The sequence below is a fragment of the Tamandua tetradactyla genome, chromosome 4, assembly GCF_023851605.1.
Source record: "Tamandua tetradactyla isolate mTamTet1 chromosome 4, mTamTet1.pri, whole genome shotgun sequence".
NCBI classification, from domain to species: Eukaryota; Metazoa; Chordata; class Mammalia; order Pilosa; family Myrmecophagidae; genus Tamandua; species Tamandua tetradactyla.
The window spans coordinates 8,979,083-9,004,386 of NC_135330.1; the positions used below are offsets into that span (position 1 = coordinate 8,979,083).

General features: G+C 56.7%; 1 protein-coding gene across 10 annotated transcripts in view; it reads right to left on the reverse strand.

Annotated features, from left to right (window-relative positions):
- Positions 1 to 25,304, reverse strand: part of ARHGEF2 (Rho/Rac guanine nucleotide exchange factor 2) — a 47,722-nt gene continuing 22,418 nt past the window's right edge. For 6 of the 10 annotated variants that reach the window (XM_077156425.1, XM_077156424.1, XM_077156426.1 and 3 more), the window contains 21 exons: positions 15,952 to 16,096; positions 13,654 to 13,721; positions 13,254 to 13,317; positions 12,444 to 12,573; positions 12,129 to 12,238; positions 11,875 to 12,021; positions 11,173 to 11,423; positions 10,842 to 10,967; positions 10,365 to 10,482; positions 9,924 to 10,172; positions 7,887 to 7,963; positions 7,359 to 7,528; positions 5,976 to 6,043; positions 4,461 to 4,661; positions 3,559 to 3,678; positions 3,367 to 3,434; positions 3,193 to 3,228; positions 2,943 to 2,993; positions 2,265 to 2,708; positions 1,696 to 1,879; positions 1 to 1,158 (listed from right to left, as the gene is read on the reverse strand). In XM_077156425.1, coding sequence (XP_077012540.1) covers positions 1,085 to 1,158; positions 1,696 to 1,879; positions 2,265 to 2,708; positions 2,943 to 2,993; positions 3,193 to 3,228; positions 3,367 to 3,434; positions 3,559 to 3,678; positions 4,461 to 4,661; positions 5,976 to 6,043; positions 7,359 to 7,528; positions 7,887 to 7,963; positions 9,924 to 10,172; positions 10,365 to 10,482; positions 10,842 to 10,967; positions 11,173 to 11,423; positions 11,875 to 12,021; positions 12,129 to 12,238; positions 12,444 to 12,573; positions 13,254 to 13,317; positions 13,654 to 13,721; positions 15,952 to 16,096 — 2,901 coding nt within the window. In that variant the 3' untranslated portion in view covers positions 1 to 1,084. Of the gene's footprint in view, positions 1,159 to 1,695; positions 1,880 to 2,264; positions 2,709 to 2,942; positions 2,994 to 3,192; positions 3,229 to 3,366; positions 3,435 to 3,558; positions 3,679 to 4,460; positions 4,662 to 5,975; positions 6,044 to 7,358; positions 7,529 to 7,886; positions 7,964 to 9,923; positions 10,173 to 10,364; positions 10,483 to 10,841; positions 10,968 to 11,172; positions 11,424 to 11,874; positions 12,022 to 12,128; positions 12,239 to 12,443; positions 12,574 to 13,253; positions 13,318 to 13,653; positions 13,722 to 15,951; positions 16,097 to 23,407; positions 23,484 to 23,695; positions 23,927 to 24,343; positions 25,071 to 25,304 lie in introns of those variants that run through there. The other 4 variants (XR_013173991.1, XM_077156431.1, XM_077156428.1 and 1 more) reach the window with 4 other exon arrangements.

Consider the following 25,304-nt stretch of genomic DNA (forward strand, 5'->3'; position numbering starts at 1 on the left):
TGGGGTTCCAGGTCTTTTAATTTTCCCTGCTTGATGTTTTTTTTGTTTGTTTTTTGTTTTTGTCTTTTTTACAATCAAATTGGCAGAAAAATGGCTAGGGCTGTTGGACACTGGGGGTCAGTTCCCCCAAATTCACACTGAGGTTTCAGGTCATGGTTGCTGAGACGGTGGATGAGTTTAGGGTTCGTAGAGATTTCCCAGCCCACCCTAGAGCTTCTTTTTTCCAAATGGCCGGGGAAGAGGTCAGAACAGATTTCCATTGCTGTAGCTGAGGTGAGAAGACACTTCCCCTCCCTCCTCCACCCCTGGAGCTCTTCAGAGATGTGGAGGTAGAAGGCTGGTCTCTAACTGCCTACAATCTTCTCTTAAAAATATAAAACACGTGCAGTTGGCTTTGGTACAAAAAAGAAAAAATAAAATAAAACAAAACATTCTGGTCCCTGTGGGGTTTTCCCCCCTTTTCCCCAACAAACCAGGATAGTCACCCCAGAGTCTAGTCCATCACTTCTGGGGAGCCAGGTTATCTCCTGGGGCTTCCAGAGGACAGAGAGAAGGGAGACACAGCGGTAAGAGGCCGAGAGGGGAGGGGACAGGGACATGGCCCTGCCCGCTTCCCTTCTTACAGGGGCAGTAGGGCCCGTGGCTGCAGGCGCCCTTCCAGGTGGGTGTTGTCAGGGAGAACCCAGCAGCTGCATGGAAAAGCCCAAATATACCCCAGTAGTGTTAAAGGACAAGGCTCCCCTCCCCCACCCCGAATCCCTATGGCTTGGTTCCCATGTCCCTGGTCCTTTAAATCTCCGCTTTCCCCCCATAACTAATAAACAATAAATAAATAAATTTTCCTAGAGTAGAGGGAAGAAGGCATGAAAAATCGGCATCCGTGGCATTCCTTCTGGACGCCACCAGGGGGCACTGTGGCCTAAACCCCCAGCTCCCTAACAGGCCGAGGGGTCTGCGAGCTGGCAAGGGTCAATCGGCAGTTCTTTCAAATGTTCCCTCACCATTGGCAGATCGGAGTCCCCAAGATTTGCCCCCCTCAGCAGTGTTCTTCAGGGGGACACAGGGCAGGGGGGAAGGGCCCCCCTTAACTCTCTGAAGCTATGGGCTCCCCGTCGCGGCTCTCCGTCTCCTCCGGGATGTCCTGCATTCGGGTGAAATCTGAAAGGGGGACGGAGCAAGGCCAGTGAGTGGAAGAGGCTCCAGCGAGGACGCGCCCCTGTCCTAACGCCTCCCCAAGAGATGGCACAGGGCCTGCGACCCCGAGGGAGGGAAACACCCACCAACAAAGCCAGCACTGTGCTCCCATGTAGGTGGCTTTGTAAGCATACAAATGTGCAATCTCATTAATAAAATACAAAATACTGGTTCGGGGCTACGTTCTACTTTCTAGACCAAACTAAGAACTTGGAGGTCTCTGAAGTTTTTGTGCTTTGAACATCTATTTCTACTTGAAGAGGCTGGGAATAATCACCGACCCGCAGGGAGGGCCCTAAATTCCACCATGCCATTCACCATCAGATGAGGCAGGGAGCCCGAATGCACCCTCCCGAGAGCCACTGCAGACCTCAGTGGTCAGCTAGGGCCTGACCTAAGTTGTCCTGTGCTCCAGGGTGCAGACACCATTTGGAGACCACAGCCAGGGAGGCTGGACCCCGCTGCGCCCCACGTCTATCCCATCTTCCCAGCAGGTCTCACCTCGCGGACTGTGGGGCGGAGACAGGCGGCTGCTCCCTTCCTCCTCGCTGCCAGTGTCGGGGTCACTGCTGTCCTGCAGCCGCTCCTCAGGGCTGCCTAGCTCCTGCCTCTCTCGGTCCTCAAAGGGCCGGTGGACAGAGCGGACAGCCACAGGCAGATCCAGGCGGTCGTGGCCTCGGCTGGGCTGTGGGAGCAGGAGGGAAAGCGGCAGACCGGGGAATGAGCAGCGTGGAGCCGGCAGCCTTGGCTCCCGGGGAGGCAGCAGGCTCTTTGGAGCCCTAAGAACCCCTCTCTCCACTGCGGCTCACCAAAGACCCCCCATCAGTAGACCCACCACCAACTGACTTCTTGCAGAGCTCCAATCAAGTCCTTTTCCTCCAACACTCACCCACCTCTCCCCACATTCCAAATTTCTCTGATTCTTCTACCAATATCTTAATATCCATCAAACTAGTTGCCTGATTTCATCTGGGCTTCTGATTTCCAACAGCCTGGTTTCTTTCAGGTTCTCACGACCCTCTATGTCCATCCCAGGTGTCAATTCTCTTGCTCCATCCAAGCTTCCTTACCTGCGGGGGTGTGAAGTTCAGGTAGAGGGCATCGCCTGCAGGGAGGCTACGGCGCCGCGGGTCCAGCGGCCTGCGAGCCCAGGGTTCCTCGGCCGGGAGCTGCTCGGTCTGGCCCAGGGCGGCCAGCTGCCTGCGGGCCTCCTCTGCTTCCCGCTCGAGCACAGCCCGAGCCTGCTCGCTCTCCCGGAGCCGGGCTTCCAGGCTGCCCGCCTCCGTCGCCCGCTCCTCGCCCAGCCGCCGGCAGCGCCGCAGCTCCTCCTGCAGCAGCGCGTGCTGCCGCTGCAGCAATGCCAGTTCCGTAGCCTGCTTCTCGGGAGCCACGGGCGCCGCCCCAGGCCTGCCAGCCTCCCCATCCCGGGAGTTGGCTCGGGACAGCTTCTCCCTCCGCTCAGGGCCCTCCGGGAACCGGGCTTCCATCAACGTGTCCTGCTGGGCCACAGCGGCCTGGGAGGGGGATGGGCACAGGTGGGCATATCAGCACCCACCCACCCCCCAGCCTCCAGCCCATTTCCTTCTATCCCTCATGCCCAATCCCAGGGCCCAAGCCATCATTCTTGGTGAGCTGGGATTGCAGAATGCTTAGAAAGGCTGGTTAGGATGGCTCCACCCCTCCTAACTGGGACTCCACCGTCTGGGTCCTCCTAGCCTGGCCCCTCTGTGCACGCTCCCCTCACTGACCTGAAGGCCATGCAGAAGTCCGTAGAGATTGACCAAGCGCTGCAATGCCTCCTGAGGACAGAGGAGAGGGTGGGAACAGGGCCCAAGCTTCGAGGCAGGAGAACTGCCCAGAAGTTGAAAAGGAGTGGGAGTGGGGGGCAAGATGACTCAAGGTACTGTGAGGTGTCGCCCCTCCCCGCTCCAAATTAGGCTCCAGTTTCTCAGGCTGCGAACACCCTCCCTGCAGCCTACTATTCAATTTCCATCTCACCTCCTGGGGAGATCTCAGCTGATTTCCATTTCGATCCTGCGAGAAATGGTCAAGGACGAGGAGTTAGCAGGCCCCCAGGTCCCTGGGGCCTGCCCTGCCAGCTCTGCACCGAGGATCTAAAGGCCAGCTGTCCCTGGCCCAGCCTCTGAGGCCTGGAAGCTCGTGAGGACCCACCTTCTGACTGGAGTCTGAGTCGGCTCTACAGAGCTCGATGGCACCGTTGAAGGTTCTGGCCTCACCATCTGTTCACAGGGAAAAGGACGGGCTGAGCTCACTGCCCCAGGCCCTGGCCACACTTGATCCTGGGTATCTCCTGCCTCCTCTCTTTGGCCCCCCTCCCTGCCCGGCCCCTGCCCTGGCACTCACTGGCAGTGACCCCAGGACTTGTGTTCCCACCGCTGTCCAGTTCCACAGGCGGGGCTGGTTCCCGGGCTATGAGGAGGAGCTCTGTTCCAGGCCCCACCAGCAGGTCTTTCAGACCCTCCACTGAGGAGACAGGAAGAGTGAAGACAGGACCGCACAGAGCCTAGGGGAGCGGGCAGGGCCTGCCCTCACGCAGGGCACACCCGTGGGAATATTCCGCGCCCCAAGGCAGCGGGGCACCCACAACCACATTCGCACTTTAAAGGCACGTAAGGGGCAACACAAGTATATACAGCACAAGATGTGTCAAAATAGCAAGGCCATGAAGCTGCAGCGCTGTGTCCCAGTAGCCATGTTTCTTGAAGATGATTATATAATGATAAAGCATTTGCAGTGTGACTGTGTGAGTGTGAAAACCTTGTGTCTGATGTTCCTTTTATCTACCTTATGGACAGATGAGTATAATATATAGATTAAAAATAAATAAACAAATGTTAAAATTAAAAAATAGATATATTGGATTAGATGGAAATACTGGTGGTCAATGAGAGGGAGGGGTAAGGGGTATGGTATGTATGAGTTTTTTCTTTTTTCTTTTTATTTCTTTTTCGGAAGTGATGCAAATGTTCTATGGAATGATCATGGTGATGAATATACACAACTATGTGATGATATTGTGAGCCACTGATTGTACAAAGTATGGAATGTTTGTACATTAAGAATGTATGTGCGTGTACGTTGTTTATCAGCAAAAATTAAAAAAAATTTTCTAACAAAAAGAGAAAAGAGCAAGGCCGGGCCCCCTTCCGGCCTCACCCTTGTCTGTGTGTGTCCAGGCCTAGCCAGGTGCCCGCATTCCCTGGGTGGGTGGCCAAGCTGGGACCCTTCCCTGGGAACTCCCTCACCCTCGCGGATGGCGTCCTGCAGCAGCCGCTCGCCACGAGGGGACTCGAGGGACTCGGAGCGGAAAAGACCCCTGGGCAGGGTAGGCAGGGGCAGCCCGCCGCCGCCATCCTCTTCGGCCTGGAAATGGGTCATCTCAGCAAACAGGCCGACCTTCTCCTGCAGCAGCTCCACCAGTGCCCGGTCCTTCTGCTGCAGCTCCACTGTGGACAAGGAACAGGTGAGTGTAGGAGGGCTGAAGGGGTGCCCGGAAGAGGCAGTGGGGGGACAGCCCTAGGAAACAGGGAAGCAGGGCTGGGCAGAGTGACGGGACTTACTTAATTTACTTATTTACTTGCATTTATGAAAAAGAAAGCAAACCAATGACCACGATTTATTGAGGGCTAGAAATAACAGGCACTTTTGCTTTAAAAACAAAAGTAAAAAAGGTTTGTGGAAGGAACTGCAGGCTGTCTACCAGTTTTCAAACATCCTGTCTTCCATTAATTAGAGAATGCCTACAAGTTTCAACTGGGCACATGGCTGTCCAGTTAAAGACTACATTTCCCAGCCTGCCTTGTAGCTAGACATTGTCATGTGACTAAATTCTGGCCAATGGATACAAGTTCTTCTGGACCTGCCCTTAAAAGAAATGAATGTTAAACCCTCCCAGCAGCTTGATCCTTTACTCCTCTGGATTAGATGGGATGCAGCTATGATAGCGGGAGCTGGAGCAGCTACTTTGGAGCTAGGGATGAATACTTCATGTAGAAAATGGCAGAACTGCCGTACCACCCTGCACAGTCCAGCTTTGGACTGTTATGTGGAAAGAAATAATCATCTACCATGTTTAAGCAACTGATTTTTATATAGTAGCTGAGCTTTTTGTTTAGTCTAGTTCATACCCTAGACTAATCCAAGGCCCTTTGGTGAAAAACTTAAGTTACTTTCCACATAGGTCATTACTATAGCAACATAGATATTTGTAATAACTTTCTACTTGACATTTTGAGAACATTCACAGTTTCGACAACTGATCAAATGGTATTTAAGTTAATATTTAATATTTAGAATTTAAGAAACGCTGTCTGAATTTGCAGACTTTTTTCTTGTTCCCTTAATTTTAAATTGGCCTATAAAACTTGCTGTGCAAACACATTTTACAATGATTCTTGGATACTTTGTTTAAATATGCCTATGGTTAAGCTAACCAAGATATCCATTTTTGGTGGTTCTAAGTGTATTCTTTGTTTTCTTAAATAAAAATATATTTTAAAAAAAATCACACATACACAGAAAACATGTGCACATATATATTATTATATAAAATATATTCATCCCCCCCATTTTTACACAAATGGTAGCATATAGTTTACACTGTTTCAAATCTCACTTTTTTCACTTAATTTATTTTGTTTATGGATCAATGTCAGGCCCCACAGGGCCATCCATCGTATTCTTTTTAATAGTTGTGCAGTATTCTATTGTGTGGCTGTATCATGAATCGTTTGAAGAGTTCCCTGGGGGTGGGGACTTACTCTTGATTCGCCGCAGGTAAGCCTCGTCCTCGGTCTCTATCAGGGGGAAGTCCTCCCTGGATGGACATCTAGAGAGAGGACAGGTCGGGTGAATTGTGGGGAGAGAGCGAGGTTCCAGAACAAGACTCGGCCTTCTCTGACCCTCTGGGGTCTTGCTCTCCTTTCCAAACATGCCCTAATCTCCCCTCTTCTGATAAGACCAGTCAGCCCCCAGGCCTGACCTCATTCACTCATGACCCTCTCCTTTCCTTAGGCCTGATCTTTTCTATTTCTACTGGTTTGTGCCTCTCCAAACGCCACCGCTGGAGAAGGATGAGGACAGGTTTTGGCATCAAGCAAAATGGGTTCAAATCCTGACTCCACAGGAAGTTACCTCTCTATTTCCTCACCTGAAAAATGGGGTTAACATCTCCTTCACAGAGTTTTTGGAATTAGTATTAAAATAATGTAACACTGCTTTCCACATGGCGGAAGTTCAACAAATTGCAATTAATAATGTTAATTAAAACTTTCACAATTATGAAGATTAACAGTATTAATCAAGAAGCCACTATGGATTCGACTGTCGATGAGACTGGTATTTTGAATTGTTTTTCCTAGAACAGGCAGTTTTATACCTTTGTACGTGTTTTGGAAAAATCTGTTCAAAAGTCAAAAATGTGAAGTGTTAAAAAAAAGAAGTTCTGCATCTTATAAAATGGAAAATCAATTCCCTGAGAGCTAATATACATACAATCCTAACTAGAAATAATCTTTAACAACCCATTTTCAACATTTATTTTGCATATTCTTTTACTCGTCTTTTTTTTTCTTCCATCACAATCAGACACACAGCTGTTTAAATCTAATGCCTATTCAACAGAAGCAAAGATTTGCTGCTTTAGCATACGAGATAATCTCCTTCTAGCTTGCATTGTACTGAGACTTGCTCAATTGTGAGACTTGTTCCTCTTATCTCTAGTATCAGTGCTTTCATTAACCTCTTTTTTATTCATTTTTAGAAAATAAATATGAAATGCAATACAATCCAAATAACTGCCCACTGCCTACAGGCCCAAGACGTTAAAGCGGCTGAAATGGTACTGTGGGCTGGCAGGCATACTAACTACCACGTGGCAGCTCGAAGTATTCCTTTGCTTGTTAGCTCATGCTGCTGCATCTGAAAGGTGGTCTGACTTGTCAACAGAGACAGTGTGACTTTACAGGATGGAGGAACAGAGGTGGGTCATTTAGATAAGCCTTGCACCATCTCTCATCTCTCTCTTAGTTCTGCCCCCACCTGTGAACGCCGGGTTCTGTTCCCAGGGAGAACGGTGGCCCAGAGCCCAAGCTGGCAGGTGCCCGGAGGTGGCGCCCCTGCCCCGCCGCAGGCACAACACTCACACGCGCACGCTCTGCTGAATGACGCGAATCCAGGTGCTCCGGTCATCCCGGGAGGCGGTGTGGACCTCGTACATCTCAGGAGGAGCCGCGATGATCAGAAACATCCCTTTCTCCTGGTTGGCAATGTCCCGAACTATGAGGTTTTGCAGTGACACCACTGAGGGCTTATCCTGCCAGTCACGGGGAAGGAAGGATTAAGCCTGGGAATCCCCAACCCTGGGATATTCAGGTCTTCAGTCCTTCCAGAACGCCCGAAGGGCTGAAGGAAGAGTCAACCTACAATACAAGTTAAGAGCCCAGGCTTTGGAGCCAGCCAGAGAGGGCTTAGAAACACGTGCGCCTTGACAAATCATTTAACTAGCTATAATCTTTACTTACATCACCTACAAAATGAGGATGATGATAACAGCCCTGCCTCTTAGGTGTAAACATGCCTGTGCATGGCAATACCTCTTAGGAGCCTCACTTATTATTAAATTGTAATTTTAGTTACAATATGTTGAGAAATGGGAAGGAGGAGGGCCTCACCAGAGTAGGAAAGATGTACTTCTGGTCCTTCTCCTGGAGAAACACCAGCACATCTGTCATCAGCAGCATCAGCACATCTGGCAGGCGAAGGCGGAGGTCGGTCAGCACTAGAGGGTCTGAGTGGCTGGGTTTCCCTCTTTCTCAAGGGCAGGGTTACCCCTTCATGTTAGAGCGCCAAGTCCTCTCTTCCATTAGTCTGCTTCCTTTACCTTTACAGACCTCCCACCTCCTCATTCTCACAGCTCAGAAACAGGGGCCGGGTGGGGGAAGAATGCACGTGTTACAGATGAAGCCTCTTCTTAAGCCAGAAGGAGCCTCAAAGGCCCACCCAGTGTCTCCTCACCTAACCTACAGACCTGGGGCCTACCGACCCCTAAGATAGGCACTGCTGAGCTTCAGGGGCCATGTAAACCCTCGGAAGTCGCATAAATAATTTTATGTATTAACATACATGTGCATTTTCCTGGGTTAAAGGATCCAGAATCTTTGTGAACATCCAAAAGGATTTCCAGAGCAGTGAGGGCCACCCTTTTTCAGCCTTCTAGTTCCACTTCTAACAACTAGCTTAAGACCTTATGGGAACCCGACTTAAATCTCCCTGCCTCAGCATATTCCCACTTCTTATTCTGTGCTCGTGGGCACAGCGAGTTAGTTTCTTTCCTTTAAAAGACTGTAAGCCCCATGTATGGGCTGTATGTGTGTGAAGTTATTTCAATAAAAATAGTAAATGAAAAAAAAAACCCAAAAAACGGTAAGCTACCCTTCCCCTCATCCATCTATTTCCCCCAAGGTTGAATTATCCTATCCTCTTCAACCCTACCACTTCTCTCCTTCCTTTTCCTTCTCTGTCCATCCCCTTCAAGCTCTCAAATCCTCACATGCGAAAGAATGAAAGAGGACCCATATCTCACACCCTATACAAAAATTAACTCACAATGGATCAAAGACCTAAACATTAGATCTAAGACCATAAAATTTTTAGAAGAAAATGTAGGGAAATATCTTATACATCTTATAATAGGAGGCGGTTTCCTAGACCTTACACCCAAAGCATGAGCACTGAAGAAATAAATAAATAAATGGGAACTCCTCAAAATTAAACACTTTTGTGCATCAAGCTCTCAAATTCTATGGGGTCCTGCATTTTAAGACGGAGGGAGGGAACAAAGGTCAAGTCTATAAAACTTGGATGTCCAGGCAAGAAAATGCACACTCACCCTTTGTCCTTGGGGATCTTACTGAGCTGTGGGCACACAGAAGGGGAGGGCTTTTGCTAAAATGCTTCAGAAATAAAGCTCTCCAGCCTTGCTATTTTTAACCCCCCATGGTTTATATTCTTAGCTGCTGCGTGGGAGGGATGGGAAGGAGAGAAAGGGATGAAGGAAAAGGCTGGTAAAGACTGACAGTATCCAAGCCATGGACTTGGGTTAATGACACGGGTACAGAGGCCCAGACAGACTCTGCCCCCAGTATCAGTTTACTTTTGTCCCTCATTCCTCACCCTCAAAGCCAAGGCTGCAGTGTCTTGCCTTGACTTAGGTAGGAAAGACTTTCCCAGCACAGACACATTCTGGGAAGAGAGTGTGGGAAAGGACACCCCACCTCCAGCAGCACAACCTCTCTGCTCTTTCCTTGCTCTCTTGACCCTGTCCACCCTTCACTGGGTTAAGTCCCCTCCTCTGGGGCCTCCCGAAGCTTCTCCCCATTCCCCAGTCCTGGTAACTGGGATTCTAGCTGATGGAATCAACTGCTGATTTTATCCTCTAGTCTAGAAGTTTCTCTCTCTGCCTCATTAAACTGGTAGCTCTCTGGGGATTCATTCCAAAGAAATGAATAAACACTGATACGGAAATCTCTGTATGGTCCATGAAGTTAAATCCAGAAATCAGACTTTTGCTGCAATAGAGATTCTGCTTTTTCCCTCCCACTGGGTGACACCCTGAGTGTAGGGCTGCAGCAAAAGGTCAGAAGGGCTGGATACTTCTTTCTGTGTCTAGCCCGGGACCCTTGCCCGCCAGGCCTGCCACGCAGACTGACCTTTGAAGCGCCCAGTCGCCGTCTTCCAGAGCAGACAGCCGTCATGGATGAGCTTGCGCCGCAGAAGCTCCTCACGGCCGAAGGGGCCCTTGCCCGGCACCGGGGTCTGGGCGCGGGGGTCCATGCGGTTGTAGATCTCCTGCAGGCGGGCCCCCTTCTCCAGCTCGTGCACGTCCTGGTCCACGTTGGACAGCAGCTCCTTCACCAGTCCCAGGGCCATCGTCAGGTCCTGGCGCTCCTCCTCGATCCCTGGCACGGGGTGGGGGTCGGGACGGGGGCGGCTCAGCCAGCTGCTTTCCAGTCCCAGTTCCCATCCTGTCTTGATTCCGCGTTCAGAGGCTGCCCAGGGTCCCCCACCGGCCCGAGGCTGATCCTCCCCCTTTCCCCTGGTCACCCCGGGCCTTTCCTAGGCCCCACCTCGCCCCTCCCACTGCCACTCACCGTGGGAGTGCTGCAGGATGCGCGTTATGAGCACGGGGTACTTGGTGATGCGCTGCGTCACCAGCAGGATGCACTCCTGCACCCCGTGCCGCTTGAGCACAGCCGAGCGGGTCACCTTCTGCAGGGGGAGAGGCAGGGTTCAGGGCCAGGGCGGGCCAGCCGGGAGGCATTGGGGCGGCCCGGGGCAAGAGGAAGAGCACTGGGCTTAGAGCCTGAGGCCGGGTGCCAGCCCTGCCCTGGGCCTTTACATCCTCCCTCTGGTCCAGATGAGGCATCTGCATCTGGAAAATGGGATGATGACGCCACAGGACTTGGACACGAGGAGTGACCAAGACAGAGGAGTGAAAAGCACCTGGGAGTTAGAGCGCAGGGCTCCACCCACAGGAGAGGTGGTTCCCTGGATCACATGAATAGGGGAGGCTGAGCCTGGGCCGTCAGAGGAGACTCTGAGCTTGGGTCCTGGCGAGGTCTGCTCACCCGGATGAACTGCTGGAAGCGTTTGTCTCGGGCATACAGTTCCTTATAGAGCTTTAAGGCCTTGGTGTGGCGGCTGCAGAACTCTGAGTAGGTTTTACGCATCTGCTCTGCGCTAGGGCCCGAGAACTAGAAGTAGGGAGAGCAAGGCTGGGTCAGCAAATCCCCCCAAGCTGCACTCGAGCCCCTGGACACAGCTCTTGCCTCCTCCAAGAGGGCCAGCGTCCTGCCTCTCCCCAGCGCCCCAGCTCTTCTTGGAGTTGGGAGGCAAGAGGCGCCCACTCTTCCTTCCTCCTCCTCCCACAATGGACCGACGGGTCCCGCCTTTCCCCACCTGGCTGATGAGCAGGTCGCCCAGGCGATGGATGACGAAGTTACGGGTGCTGCCAGGGCTCAGGGCCTGGTGCCGGCGTTCCAACAGCTGGCTGAGGAAGCGCGTGTGGATGTCGCTGAGCTCGTCCACGCAGGGGAACAGGCCCTGGACCACGCCGGGCTCCAGCTGCAGTTCTTCCAGCATCCCCGTGCGGAAGAGGCGGGTCATGATCTTCAGCGTCCGCACGTGATGCAGCTCCGTCTGGATCAGCTCTAGGGACAACGGGACATTCGGCCTCCATCCTGGCGTGGCCCTGACTGGGCGGGGGGCCACTTCCAGGTTGCCATTCTGAACTATTATGATCTTAGGTCACTGCCTGATCATTGCTAATCGACATGCCTTCGCCACCTCGAGCCATAAGCAGTTTGAGGGCAAGAACCTGTGTCCCCTGCGCGCCCGTGGCTTCCAGCTCAGAGCTGAGCACAGCCCGGGCAGAGTAACGGCTGAGGGTCGGGCTGAAGAAAGGGACAAAGGCAGGGCCTTGGAAACCCACAGTCCTAAGAGGCGGAGGCCTACTGAGCAGTTTCTGGGGTGCCAGGCAGGGACTCGGAAGCCCATGGGATGTGAGGGAAAGGTCGTGAGAGGTGGAGGTGCAGAAGGAAAGACACGGCCCAGCCAGGCCAGGCAGGGGAGGGAGACGCTGGGGCGGGCTCCCCGGCTCACCGTAGATGACGTCCTGCTGCTTCATCACCTCCTTCTTGTGCTGCTGCAGGAAGCTGCCATCCACAGCGAGGCTCCAGGAGTCCGCTGCGAAGTCCTTCTCGTCCATCTCGAAGTCACTCATCAGCTCATTGTAGATGGCCTCTGCCCCTGGGCATCGGTGAGCGCAGCACTCAGAGCCGAATACTCCTCCCCAGATTGCAGGCCCTTCTCAGAGCCCCCACTTTCCCCAGGTTCCCCCGGCCCCGCAGGCTCACCTTCGTCGATGAGGGACTCCACGGACAGCGTTCGGTTCCGCATGTTGAGGGAATCTGTGGACTGGGACAGGATGCGACGCAATCCCAGGGGGGACTCATCGTTGAAGTGTCTGAGGGGAGGGGAGACAGTCTGCGTCACCCTCACCCCCAGGGGGATCCCGTCCCAGGTGGGCAACCAACGCCAGATCCGAGAGGGGGTCACCCTAGGTTCTCACCTGTCCACACTTCTGGACTCAGGGACAGGCCCCCGGGTCCCTCGGCCTTCCCCGGCACCCCCTGCCTGCCTGGCGACCCCCTCCCCGCACAGAGGCTCACCCGGCTATGTTGGTGGTAGAAACGCTCTTGGATAACGACAGGGAGGTGCGGCCACGGCGGGAGCCAAGGAGGGACTGCCGGAAGCTGTCGGATGGGTAGATGGCAGAGCTAGGCCGCTCGCGGGTGGTGGCTGCGGGGGAGAGGGGTCACGGAGACCACGCTGAGCAGGCAAACCCTAAACCTTAAACCCTGCAGCCTTCCCAAGACTGGGGCCTCCCAGGCGCCTTCCCTGGAAATGAGGTCTCCTCTTCCCACCCCGCCCTTCGCCCCAGTAGAAGATGGTATCAGTGATGCCACCAGACATTTGTGCAATGCCTGCGACGTTTACAAAGACGTTTCCCTTGCGTCTTATCTCTTCCCCACAACAAGCCTATGGGCAAACTGAAGCTCAGAAAGGTTCACAGACTTGTCCAGGGTGACTCAGCTAATGGTTGAGCAGAGACTCAGACTCTGGTCTTTTTTACCCTTTTAGGTCAAAGCTGTCTGAACTGACTCCATCTGCTGCAGCCAACTCTCCCGAACTGCAGCGAGTGACTGACAGCAATAACCCAGGATGTGGCCAGGCCCAGGTGACTAGTGCCCCAGGCCCTCGGCTCCATTCAGACTCTTCTGTCCAGCTGCATCTAGACCACCCCTTGTAGCACCCACCAGCCCCGTCTTCTGGAGGGAAGGAGGTGCTGCGTCTGGGAATGGCCACAAGGGGCGGGGGGTGGCAAGCAGTAGAGCCCATGGGCCACGTGGCCCAGGGTCCAGGGCTTTTTTTTTTTTTGGTGGTGGTGGTGGTGCTTCCATTCCCCTACGGCTACTTACTCTTACTGCGCAGCGAAACAGACTGCAGGGCAGTGTTGTTCTTTAGCAGGGCAGCTTTCTGTTGCTGTGAGACAAAGAGCAAGAGAGATGCCAAGAACAGCTGACACCCAAAGGTCACCCCGAGGCCCAGGACAGGTGCTGGAGCTGGGCACCTGGCCCCTTCAGGAGAAAGCTGACACTGCGCTTAGGGGCATCAGGGCAGCTGAGCCAGTGCTGGGGGAATCTGTCTACAGCAGTGAAGGCCTGGCCCTCGCAGGGCCTGGGGCAGGGGGCCTGGGCCTCCGTAGGAGGGGAGGGGGGCTGAGGAACACAGGGTAGGGAACAAATGGGGAGGGCACGTGGGCACCGCACACTCACTACCCTTCTCCCCCATCCCCGGCCCGCCCTGCCGTCGTCTCACCTTCTGCTTGACCTTGGTACAGTTGGCCAGGGTGTCTTTACAGCGGTTGTGGATAGTCACATTGCAGGCTGGGAGGGTGGGGTAGAGAGGGTGAAGGGAGGGCTGGGTGCTTCAGGAGGGGACACACCCACAGGCAGACGCCCCCTGGCCACACGATCCTCAGAGACTGTGCTCCCCCCTTTCCAGGCTTCTGGGCCATCACTAGGCCCCGGGCTTCCGCCCCCCGCCACCCCTTCCCCCAAGTAGGAAATAAGTGAGAGGGATAGGAGCTGGGGGGATAGGTGCTGGGGGGATAGGTGCTGGGGGGATAGGTGCCGGGGGATAGGTGCTGGGGGGATAGGTGCTAGACATAACTGAGCAATCAGGAGGGATGGGTGAGCCTGACTCAGAGATGACCTTGAGGGTGGACCAGAGGGAAGAAGGGCTACTGGTTGCCAGAGCCGGCTTGCTCAGGAGACACAAAGGCAGTCGAGAATGGCTGGTGGGAGAGAGGGTCCTGGGGCACAGGGGCTACTGGTGCGGGGCCAAGGAGCAGCCAGGGGAAAATGAAGCATTTTCTGAGCCATAATTTAAGCCTGACAACGTTTCCAGGTGGAGTCAATCAACCTCAATTTTACAGAAAAGAAACCTGCCCTAGGGTGGTTCCATCACCTGCCAGAGGCCGCACAGCCAGAGCCAGAGCGAGGATTTGAACTCAGGCCCACCTGGATGCAGAGACCGTGCTCTTTCCATCCAAACACATATGCCCATGATCTCTGGCGAGGCCTAAGCATCTCAAAGGCTGAAAGATTCCCTGCAAGGGGACGGGCCATTCCCTGACCCACCCCCAAGCCTGTCTGCTACGACTCCGGTCTCCCTTCTCCCTTCCAGGCCCGGCCAGTTCTGTTCCCCAATTCCAGCAACCCCCCCGAGATCCCACACTCCATCTGCGTCTGCCCTGTCCCCTGCCTGCCTTGCATGGGGTAGGAGAGAGGAGGAGAGGAAGGGAAGAGTCGCCAAGCCTCGGAGCCGGGACCACTGGCCGGCCCCACTGGCCGGCCCCTTCCCCGAAAGGCCGCCTCCAGCCTCCCCTCCCCCGCCAACACAGGAAGCTCCGCTAACCCCTCAGACAATGCCCGGCCCCAGGCTCACTTCCACAAATACAAGGCAGCAGGGTGGGGCGGGGGCAGGGGAAGGGGGCCAGACAGAAACGGGGGCGAGGCTGCCCCCACCGCCCTGGAGCTCCCCTCTCTCCCCCACCCCCCAGTGTCTCTGGATCGAACCTCCGCTTTCCACCTGCTCTCAAAATAGCGCTGCCCGCCTCCCCCGTTCCCCTGGCAACAGGCTTCCAGATCGGGAATTCTGTCAGGTCTCTAGAGGGATCTAGATTGGGGTTCCCCTCCTCATCCTCCTAACTCTAAATTCAGCACTGAGGAAGTGGGGAGACCTCGCTGGCTCCTCCTGGGGGTTCCTTCCCCAAGTTCCATGGGCCTGTAGAGGCTGGAGCTTTTGCCCCCACCGTTCAGCAGCGGGTCACAGTCCCCTTCAGTCCTGCCCCATGACAGGCATGTCTCTCTGCCACAGATTCAGGGGCACAGGCAGGGGCAGGGGCCCTCTGTACAGGCATCTTGGGGAAGGAAGGCATTCCCTGGATACAGGGCTGCCCTCACGTGTGGGGGAAGGTCAGAGTTTGAATCCTTCCTCCCTCGGGGCACCCGCGCGTGCACCCACACACCCACCCACACACACACGCTCCAATGTAACCTTCTCATTTGGATAGTCAGACTAAATATTTGAGGCCGAGGATCCTAATGCCATCCTTTGCTTCAAGAAGCAGTAACGTTTGGCTGTGCCCCCAGGGAGGGCAGGGGACCCCCAAGTCCCAAATGCCCAGGTCCGCCCAGGAAGATGGGCACAAGCAGCTGCAAGGCTGGCAGCTCGGACTCAGCTCCTCCAACCGCCACCCCCCACCCCAGCATTGCTGTTCCTTCTCCAATCAGTTTCTCGGACCCTTAGCAGCTGTTGTGCAAGCCGGGGGGTGCCCAGTGGACAACAGCTGCAAGGACAGCCAGCTCAGCCACCCGCCCCCACCCAGTCCCCGAGAGGCCTTCCTGCCCCAGCTACCTCCCCCCCCCACCCCCACCATATTCCAACACCCACTACCCCACAGCGCCAGCAAGGGGGGCAAGGGGCTCGCGGCTGGTTTTGGCCCTTGGGGCCAGCAGGAGCTAGAGAGGACAGCGGCCCTTTACGGACGCAGGTCAAGAAGGACAGGTGGACACATTAGGGTCAAAGTGAGTCAGGATCCAAACAACTTACTTGGGCAGATGAGGGCCTCCTTGGCCGTGATGCTCTTGTTACAGGCGTAGCACATGGTCATGCCCGACACGGAGATGGTGGTGAAGAGGTGCCCGTTGGTGTAGCGGGCATCCTTGGCTTCCTTCATCCTTTCCTTCTCCCGGTTCTGCAGAAGGGATGAGAGAGACAGGGTGTGAGGCTGGAAGATTCCAGGGAGCCCGAGGAGTCCAGAGAGAGCACCTGAGGGCAGAGGCAAGGGACAAGTGCCGGCCGGGGATGCCAGAAAGATGCCAGTTCCGAAAGCAAAGCCTGCCATGGGTGCCGGAAGCAGCAGCTGGGGAGTGGGCCGGCCCCGAGGGGCTTCGGGCCACCGACCCACCTGGCCCCTACGGCTGGGCTGCCTCCTGTGGCCACTCATCTTCCGCGCTCCAGACCTCCACGTCCTCACTCCACCTCCCGGCCCCAGCTCTGCTCACCCCCGGGCTGCTGTACTCTCTCCCCCGTGCCGGGTGGGGGGGAAGATGCGCGGGGGGGGGGGGGGGGAGAGCGGGCGAAGCAGAGGGTGCCAGCTCACCAGCGCTTTCAAATCCATGGGAGTTAGCTCCTCTCATAACCATGACAACCAGTGTTGGAGCCGCTGTCTCCGTGGCAGTCACGGGGGGGGGGGGGGGGGGGGACAAGGGGGGGGAGGGCTGTGCCGGGGTGGGGGTAGGAGATCCCCTTTTTAGGTTGGCTGAAGGGGGCAGAAATCTTGCGCGACCATCCCCAACCCCAAGGGCAGGATCCCAGGCCCTAACTCTTCCATAAACACTCAATCCATAGATGCGGGGCCTCCCTCTGGAGGCAGCATGTCCTCCATTAACCTCCTCCTCGAGGCAGGAGAAGGCTTGGGTCACTCATCCTCTCTGGGAGCTTTAGGGAAGGACTCTTGGATGTTCCTGGCAGGAAGTCTCTCCCGCAGTCTAACTTTAAGCCCTTCTCTGATGTCAGCTGTTCCCCTCTCATACTGCCCTCCAGAGACAAACATCTAGGATAGCTCCCTCTATTCTTTGCCCAGTAAGTCTCTCCAACCTACAAAGTCCCTTCTGTTATCTGCCCTCCATCCTAAAGCTGCAGGCCCGGCTCTGGGGTCTCTAGAGCAGGGGCCCAGCATGTGCCTTCCTAGAATCTCCAAAGCTGGTGCTTCACCTCCTCAGCATTCTCTTCTCCTGCTTTCCACCGGCCTCTGTACATTATCCTTCCCGACCCCTTCTCTGTCGCTGCCCCGGAGTCTCCCACAAACCCTGGGAAGTGGAGAAGATGGGTATTCCTTTCTTCCCACCTACTCCAGGCCCTTCCTTAGCTGTCACCTCAGACCCCTGGCCTTTTCCTCCACTCCTGGAGAACAGGGCAGGAATAGGAGCTGACGAGACCGCCCCTCCCAAGGCTTCCTTGCTTCTCAGACACCACGAGCAGGACTCTGATTGCTGAGGGTGACGCTATGAGCCCCAACTCGGAGGAACCCGGGCTGGGCTCAGGGGCAGGAGAACCAGCCCTCAGTGGCGAGCCCTCGGCCTGGGCCTAAGGGACACGTCCTGACTCAGCTGCACTAGAAGGCGAGGAGGGGAAGGGAGGCAGTGCTTGGGGCTCAGGGGCAAAAGGGGAAGTGTGGGGGGCTGAGTCAGCAGTGCAGGGGCCAGAGGGCACTGGACCGAGCTGCCCTGCAGTCTCGGGGCTTCCTGGAGGCCCAAGATCTTCCCCTTTTCTACCTCCCCCAGAGGGTCCAGGTTTGCCTGGTGAGCAAAGCCCAGAGGTCTGCTCCCTTCGCTCTCCTCATCCCCAACCCATCATCTACTTTCTTCTTCTCTGCTCTCCTCCTTCTCTTCCCATTTTCTGGTCTCTTTCCTATGTCCTCCCTTTCAATGCTCATCGCCTCCCTCTCCCACCCCTGCCTCCCCTTCCCACCCACCCGTCCCCTTTGGTGTCCCTGCCTCTCCTACCACCCCACTGCCAGCCTCATTTTACCAACTCTTCCTCCTCCCCTCCTCCCCTCCCCCCCTCCAGGCCTTCCTCCCCTCCCCCCTCCCCCTCTTCCTCCTCCGGGAAGCTGACCCACCTCCAACTCTGCAGCCTCCCCGCTCTGCTATCCAGGCACCCACCAACATGGACCACTAGAAAATTCTCTGTTTGATCTCACCTCCATTTAAGGTTAGATCTAAGCTCCAAATTATAGCTCTTTGCTTAGAAGATCAAATCCCCTCTGAATAATAACCTAATAGGGTTATTAGACCATGTCCAAGCATCTCTTGTCACTGCCCCCGCCCTCCCTTCTCTCCTGCCCTCCCAGCCTTCTCAATGACACAAATAAAAAGCCCGAGCACTTACTGCATTTAAAAACCAGACAACATAAAAATGATATTTAAAATAACATCTGCCAGATCAGCCGCAGGTCCAGAGGGGCCAGGGCTGCAGAACGTTCACCGTCCTCGGCGACCTGTCCCGGCCCCGTCCCGGCCCCCTACCTCGGGGCTCCTGGCCCACTCACCCGCCCAGCCGCCTCGGGGGAAGTGAGGAAAGGAAGGGAGAGAACTGGGGCCACCAGAGGATGGGGTCTCCTGCGGCCCTTCCCCTCTCTAGCATCAGTGCCCCACCAAGTAACAACCCAGGGGCTCCAAGCTGCCTCCGCCATCTCCCAACACTCACCCTCTCCCGAAGTGACCCCCTGTCGAGGTGGGCCAGCAGCGGGCAGCAGCCACAGCAGCAGCACATCCCGGCACGGGCACAGCCCAGCAGCCAGCGGCCCTGGCACTGCCTAGTGCTATTGTCCGAGAGGCAGCCTGTGCCCGCCCCAGGGCTGGTGAGGGTGGAAGGAAGCAGGGCCTTGCTTCCAAGGGATGCCTGCTCCAGAGATGGAGCGAAAGGGCTTGTTTGGTTCTTGGTCTTGCTCTTTTTCAGGTGTTCCCAAGGTAATAACATGGATCCCCCATTCACCCACCAACCGACAGGACAGCCCTTCTCCACTGCCTCAACTGTCCTCCAAGAAAAGGGGATTAGTCCACTCTCACCCCCAACCTAGGGGCCCCTTCCTGCCTAGTTTACAGCAAGTCCCTGTTTAGGTCCTCTGCTGTCCAGCCTCTCGAGTCTTTCTATCTGTCTTTCTCCCAAATCTTCACAAGGAAGTCTTCCTTGCTATCCAGCCTTCATCTATATCACCGCAAAGCATCAAGGATGAAGTGGAAAAGCATGTGAAAGCGGACACTCAATAGGTGTTTGGAAATGGAGGAAAGGATAGACGGATGGACACTAAGAAAGACATGGGGAGCCAGGGGTGCTCCCTCCCCCTGCTCTTGAACCCCACAGGCCCTCACATCCCACCCCCACCCCACCCCTTGCACAGCTCCAGAGCTGTGAGTCTCCTTTGCTCTTGGTTCTCCTTTCCTCCGGAAGGGCTCCCAGACCGGCTTTCCTTCTAGTTCCTTTGAGCTTAGAGGTTTTCCTCTGGAGGTCAGATTAAGGCCAACCCAAACCTCCTTCCACTCTCATCCCAGATCTTGGTCGCTTAGGAGTAAGAAAAATGGGTGAAATGGCAGGGGGCACTGAAGGGGACCACTCCAAAGCTCAAAGCCAGAGGCAGCCCAAGGCACGACCAAGGCCTGCTGGCAGAGTTAGACCTTCTCCACCCAAGCCCTGCTCTCAGCTGCCCTGCCTCCTCCTTCCAGTACCTCCAAACCCAGCTCTCTGGGAGATGCACATGGCATCAGAATCAGACCAGCTCGGCTGCAACCGCTAGCAGACCTTGCCTCAAAACGGAGGCAGGAGCTCCCTGGATGGTGAGGCCATTGTGGGTGGAGGATGACCCCCAGAGGGTTCTGCAGGGGTTAGAGAGACCTGGGCCTCAGCCCCTGAAGGGCAGGGGGACAGTCACAGGCTGGACAGGGTTCTGAGTCACAGGGGATGAGCTCTGAGGCTGGGAAATGAGGAGGTAGATGGTTCCCGACCGGGGACTGAGGACAGGGCCCGGGACAGGATAAAGGCAAAAGGCCGAGGGGACGGTGGCCGAACAGAATCGCTAAGGTGCCTGTCAGAGAGAGAGCACGGAAAGACATTGCCGAACACACAAAGGCACTTAATAAATGCTTGCTTAATGAAGATGTGCAGCGGGCTGAGGGGGTGGGCATGCTGGTGAGGCGGGTGGGGGGCGGGGGGGGGGGAACTAAGGGACACAGGGAATCACATTAGGCTAGAGAGGGGTAGCGGCCCGAGACCCAGCCGTCCTGGAGCGCAGCCTGCCCCCCGTGCGGCCACACCTGTCAGGCCAGGAGAGAGAGGCAGCAGAAAGGGCGGGGGGAGCAGTGCAAACAGACGGGCGTTTGTGCAGGCGAACAATGGCCGTGCCAGGCCTCCCTGCCCTCCTGGCACAGGGCAGGCCGGCTGGGTCGGGAGGGGGGCAGCTGCTGCCTTCAGCCCACCCTCCCCCCACCCCCGAGGAGACATAAACAAACCCAGAAGGGTCCCGCCAGCTCCTCAGTCATTTCTCTTACCCGCTCCGGGACCCCTGACCAGTCCACCCACAAACCAGAGACTGACGCTAAGAAGAGAACTACTTCCTCACAGCAGGACACTCGGCACGAGCCCCCGACTTTGGGGACCACCGTCCACACAGGCCACCCAGAGCATCTGGGAAGAGACACAGGAACACGCGTGCGCACACACGCACACACACAGGTCACATGCGCGCACGGTATTCGCACACTCGGGTCTGTCCCTCCCTGATTCCAAGGTCACGTTCCAGGGAAGCCACCGGGAGTGAGGCTGGAACCCCTCTGGGTCCTCCGGTCAGCCCCCGCAGGTCCTTCTTCAAGAACCAGCCAAAGGGCCCTGCAGCCACGCAGTGACTTCCTACGCTTCGGCGCCCTTCCCCCATCCTCCCTATCACCTCCCCCTTGGCTCCTTCCCTAACCTTCATAACCCCTAGAATCTTTTCCTACGCCCCAAAGCCTCGGCCTCCAAGAAAACCCAATTTCTCAAGTTCCTGGCAAATACCACTGGGCCCCCTCCTGAGCGCCCCCAGCCCTCCTGTCTGGCCGTACCCCTAAGGCTGCACACAAAGCCAGCCACCTCTCCGGGTCTCAGAACAAAGAAACAGGCTCTCCTCTCTCCCCATTCCATTTGCCTACCGCACGCTCCAGTGCTGGGGTCCTCGGGATTCCAAGGGGACCCCAGCCTCCAGAGCCACCCCTGGGTCTCGGGGCCTGCTCGCTCCTAGACAGAAAAGGACCCTTTTTTCTGAGAGAGAAGGTTTGGGTTTCGGGGAGGAGGGAGAGGAGAACAGGGGGCTAAGGAGGGAAAGGGGACCTGTGGGGTTTGGGGCCAGTGGAGACAGGAAGCAGAGCAGAGAGGACTGAAGGGGTGGAAGAGAGCAAGGAAGAACAGAAATGGAGTGAAAAGGAAAAGGAAAAGGGGAGGGGGCTACACAGAAAGATCCCATAGAGGTGGAAAGGAAAAGGGGGTGCAGATGATACCTGAACCCCTCCTCCCATCAGGAGGTCCCAGAGAAAGGCAAAGAACGGGTGGCTGAAGACTCAGCTCTGACCCTCCTGCCAAGTGGGGAGCAGGGGAGACCATCTTGCTCAAATAATCTCATTTCTAGTGGGCCCCCTCTACTTCCCACCCACAGTATAAAAAGAAAAGAGACAGCTGGTGCGCTTGGGGGAGGGGGGAGAGGGGATCCAGGGTTTGTTGGCTAAGAGCCAACTCCCCCCCTCTGTAACCACAGCTTTCCGGAGGTGGCCCTCCCCTTCCGAAAAGCCCAAACTGCCATCCACCCTCCTCCGGTGGCCTCCCCGGCCGGCACATCCACACCACCCCCACTCCCCGGCCAGAACCCCCAATCCGCCCCCCAGCTCTAAGGCAAAAAGAAGAGCCAAAGATATTCCCAGCCCTTAAATTTCCCCCCTCACCGCCCCCCCACCAGCTCAAAAACAAACAAACAAAAACAGAAGGCACAAGGATCTAGGTCCCTGGCCTCTCAGCAGCCCCCAACAATGGTGAACCCCAGAATCTACCCTCCAAGGACCTCCCTCTACACCTCTCTCCAGGTCTGTCCCCCTCATCCACTCCCCCAAGGCTTTCCTTTTTAGGGTGGAACCAAATTTCCGTAGTTTCAAAAAACCTCGCCTGCCCCCCTTGGCTCAACTCCAGGGTCTCAGCTCCAACGTTTGAAAAAATAAACAGATTTTCAGAGCTGGGGCCTGGCCTGGCGCGGGTTGAGAGGAGCCAGGCTGCCACCCCACTGTTCCACCGCACTTCGGCCATCCTCCCCAGCCCCTCTGTTTGTCTTAGGCCCTATTCAAATCCCCATTTGTTTTCCAGTTGGCAGACTCTTATCCGGCCCCCCAAAGGAGGATCTTGGAGCCTCCCCTCACCTCCCATGGTGTAACCTTTCCCAACTCAGTCTCAAAACAGGTAGGCTAAGGGACTAAGAGTGGTGGTCTGCGCTTCCATCAGGCCCAAGAAGCCCCGGAGGTCCCAGTCCCTTGTCTGAAGGTGGTGATCAGCTTAGGGTGGGCACACGGTGGCAAAGCACGAGGGGAACGATACTAGCCAGGGGTTAAACCACCTCCTGGCCTCTCTGACAATGGGTGCCATGTGGGTACCCTGGGGGGGCTGGGGGCACTGTCTACACGCACCCCCTTTCTCCCAGCTCTCACCATTCACCTACAGGCCAGCTGCATCGTGTCTGGGGGCCTGGGGTGCGGAAAGGTCATGGCCTTTGGGAGTGGGCCTGGGTACAAAGACAGGGATAAAAGGCACTTGGAATGGAGTGGCCAAGAGGTCACGATGGAGTGTGTGTGTGGGGGGGGGGGTGCGGATAATGAGGCACCCTGACCCATGAAATGGCAGATGAACTGGTCGCAAGATGAGGGCATAAGAGATGTGGGAAAGGGGTTGGGGTGACCACACAGCATGCCAGCACAGCCTAAGGTTTAATGTTTCAGTTTAGGTGAACAAGGAAATTAGAAGCTAGTGGGGCAGACAGGGATGGGGTACCCAGGAACTGGGGGTACTCAGCACCCACTAAGGATAGAAGAAAGGATCCCAGCCACACAAAGACCTCTACTCCCTTCACCCTTCACCTGGGTGACCGGGGAGGGGAGGGGAGTCGCCTCTCCAGCCGCGCCGACCCCAGCCGCCCGCCCACCCAGAGGGGAGAACTGAATCACAGCTGGAAAGTCCATTTGCGAGGAGAGGAGGAGCTGACTTTTGTCTCGGAGGGGTGGCGGTGGCGGTGGAGGAAGCCGGGAAACCACCCCCTCCCGCCCCCAACGCCGGATGGCGGGGACAAAGGGGGAACGACCAAGCCAGCGACTGAGGTGGGGGGTGGGGGTCGGGGGAACGCAGGGAGCCACCCGGGGGGACCGGGGCGAAGGGGGTCCCGGAGAACCTTCACCTCCGCACCCCGGCACGCGCACCTCCCGCCGCCCGCTCCGTCCCTTACCCGCGCAACTTTCTTTCCCGCGGCCCCAAACACCCGGTCCCACCGGATCCCGGGCGTCCAGGTGTCGCCTCTCCCCGGATCCCCGCACAAAACCCGCGCGGCGCGGGAGACGCGGGTCGCGCCCGCCGCCCCCTGCCCCCAGCCCCCTCCCGCGTCCCGCCGCGCTCGGCTCCGCCCGACTTTGGCGCCCGGAAAACAGGCGGGGAGACGGGGGGTGCGCTGCGGCTGTCGGGGACCGGGGGGCGCCCCGAGGCCCGCGGGCTGCGGGCGCAGCGTCTCAGAGCCCACCTTGCTCGCCGCCTCTTTGCTCCGGTCGATACGCGCCCGCGTGAGGGACTCGATCCGCGACATAATCCGGTGGGGGCAGCCCGGGGGACGCGGCGCGGACCCAGGCGTCCAGCTCTGGTGGGGCGCGGGCGGGGGGAAGGGTCCGCCCCGCACGCGTCGGTCTCGGGGACAGGAAGTCTGACTCCCCTCGCCCGGCACCCAGCGCCAGTTCCTCAAACCCGAGTCTCCACCCCCGCCCGAGACCAGGAAGGGGGAAGGCGGAGCGGCGGGGAGGGCGGGGTGCGGCCGCGCGGGACGGGGCGCCCCGGAGGAGTCCGGGGGTTCGCGGACAGGTGGAGGGGCCCCTCGCTCAGTTTCCCCTCCGGCGCCTGGGGGTGCCCTCCAGCCTCCAGGGGCCAGCCTCTTAACTCTGGTTTCCCCAAAACCCACCCTGCAGCGCTCGCCCCACCCCAGGTCTTCCTTCCCGCCCCCCCGCCGGGCTTTAACGACCCGCAGACCCGAGGAGTCCAGCGGCCCCCAGCTCCCCAGGGAACCGAGGACCAGTTCCTTCCTGGCCTTCGGGACCCATCAAAGCAGATGAGAGCAGACCCTTTTTACGATCGAGGTTAGGGGGTGGGGGAAGGGAGGGGAAATCAAAGGGGAACTAACGGCTGGGTCTTTAGAAAGCGCGAAGGGCAGGATTCACTCCCAGAGGTCGAAAAATCCTACGGCGAGAGCAGACAACTCTCCCAGCAGCCCCACCCCCGGGGCCCTTCTGGACCGCACTCTGCCCATCCCCCCTGGCCCCGCCTCTGCCAGCAACATCTGGGGATTTGCCACCTGAAGGCTAAGAGGCCCAGAAAGTCCTTCCTTGTGTCTAACCCCAGTTCTCTCGCTGTTGCAAGCTAGTCCCAACCCAAAGGGCCAGAGAGCAGCCTGCCCTTAGACAGGGGGCCAGTTGGGGGCATGGCTGGTCTCTCCTCAAGAAGCGGGGTGGGGGTGGGCAGGCATTTATCATCCTGGACCCTTTGTCCCAGCTTGATGAGCTTCCTGCCTTCGGGAAAATTCCTCTTCCGGACTGACCGTGGTCACTCACATGGCAGCTTATTTCCGCCTGGCAGGGTCTCCCCTCTTTCTGGGGAAAGCAGAGCACGGGAGCCCTAGGCCACAGCAGCCTATGCCTGCCAGGTGTAGCCTGATTCTAGTCCTGAGAGGTTAACCCTGAGGAAGGGTGGGGAGGAGGCGGCACAACCCGGCTCGGCAGGCTCCTTGCCTGAGCTCCCTCAGCAGGGCCAGGCTGCAAGTTTCAAGCCCAACTCAGCATTCCTGAAGGGGCCAATTTTAGCCTCTGACACTATTTTTGGGCTCCGCTGCTCACCACTGGCTGAGCTGGCTGAGAGGCTCACCCCCTCCGAGCACCCCAACCCGCCCCCGTCCGCACATGCTGTTCCCCCTGCTCCCCCTCCTGCCTGGCAGCTCCTACTTCACCTCCTTCACCCATTCCCCTGCTTCGGATCCTTATATAGCAAAGGCCAGGAAAAAAAAAATGGAAATAAACCATACTGGCAGCAGTTTGGGTGGAAATTGGAAGGCAGGAAAACCGTTCTCTTATTTCTCCAGGTTCCACCTG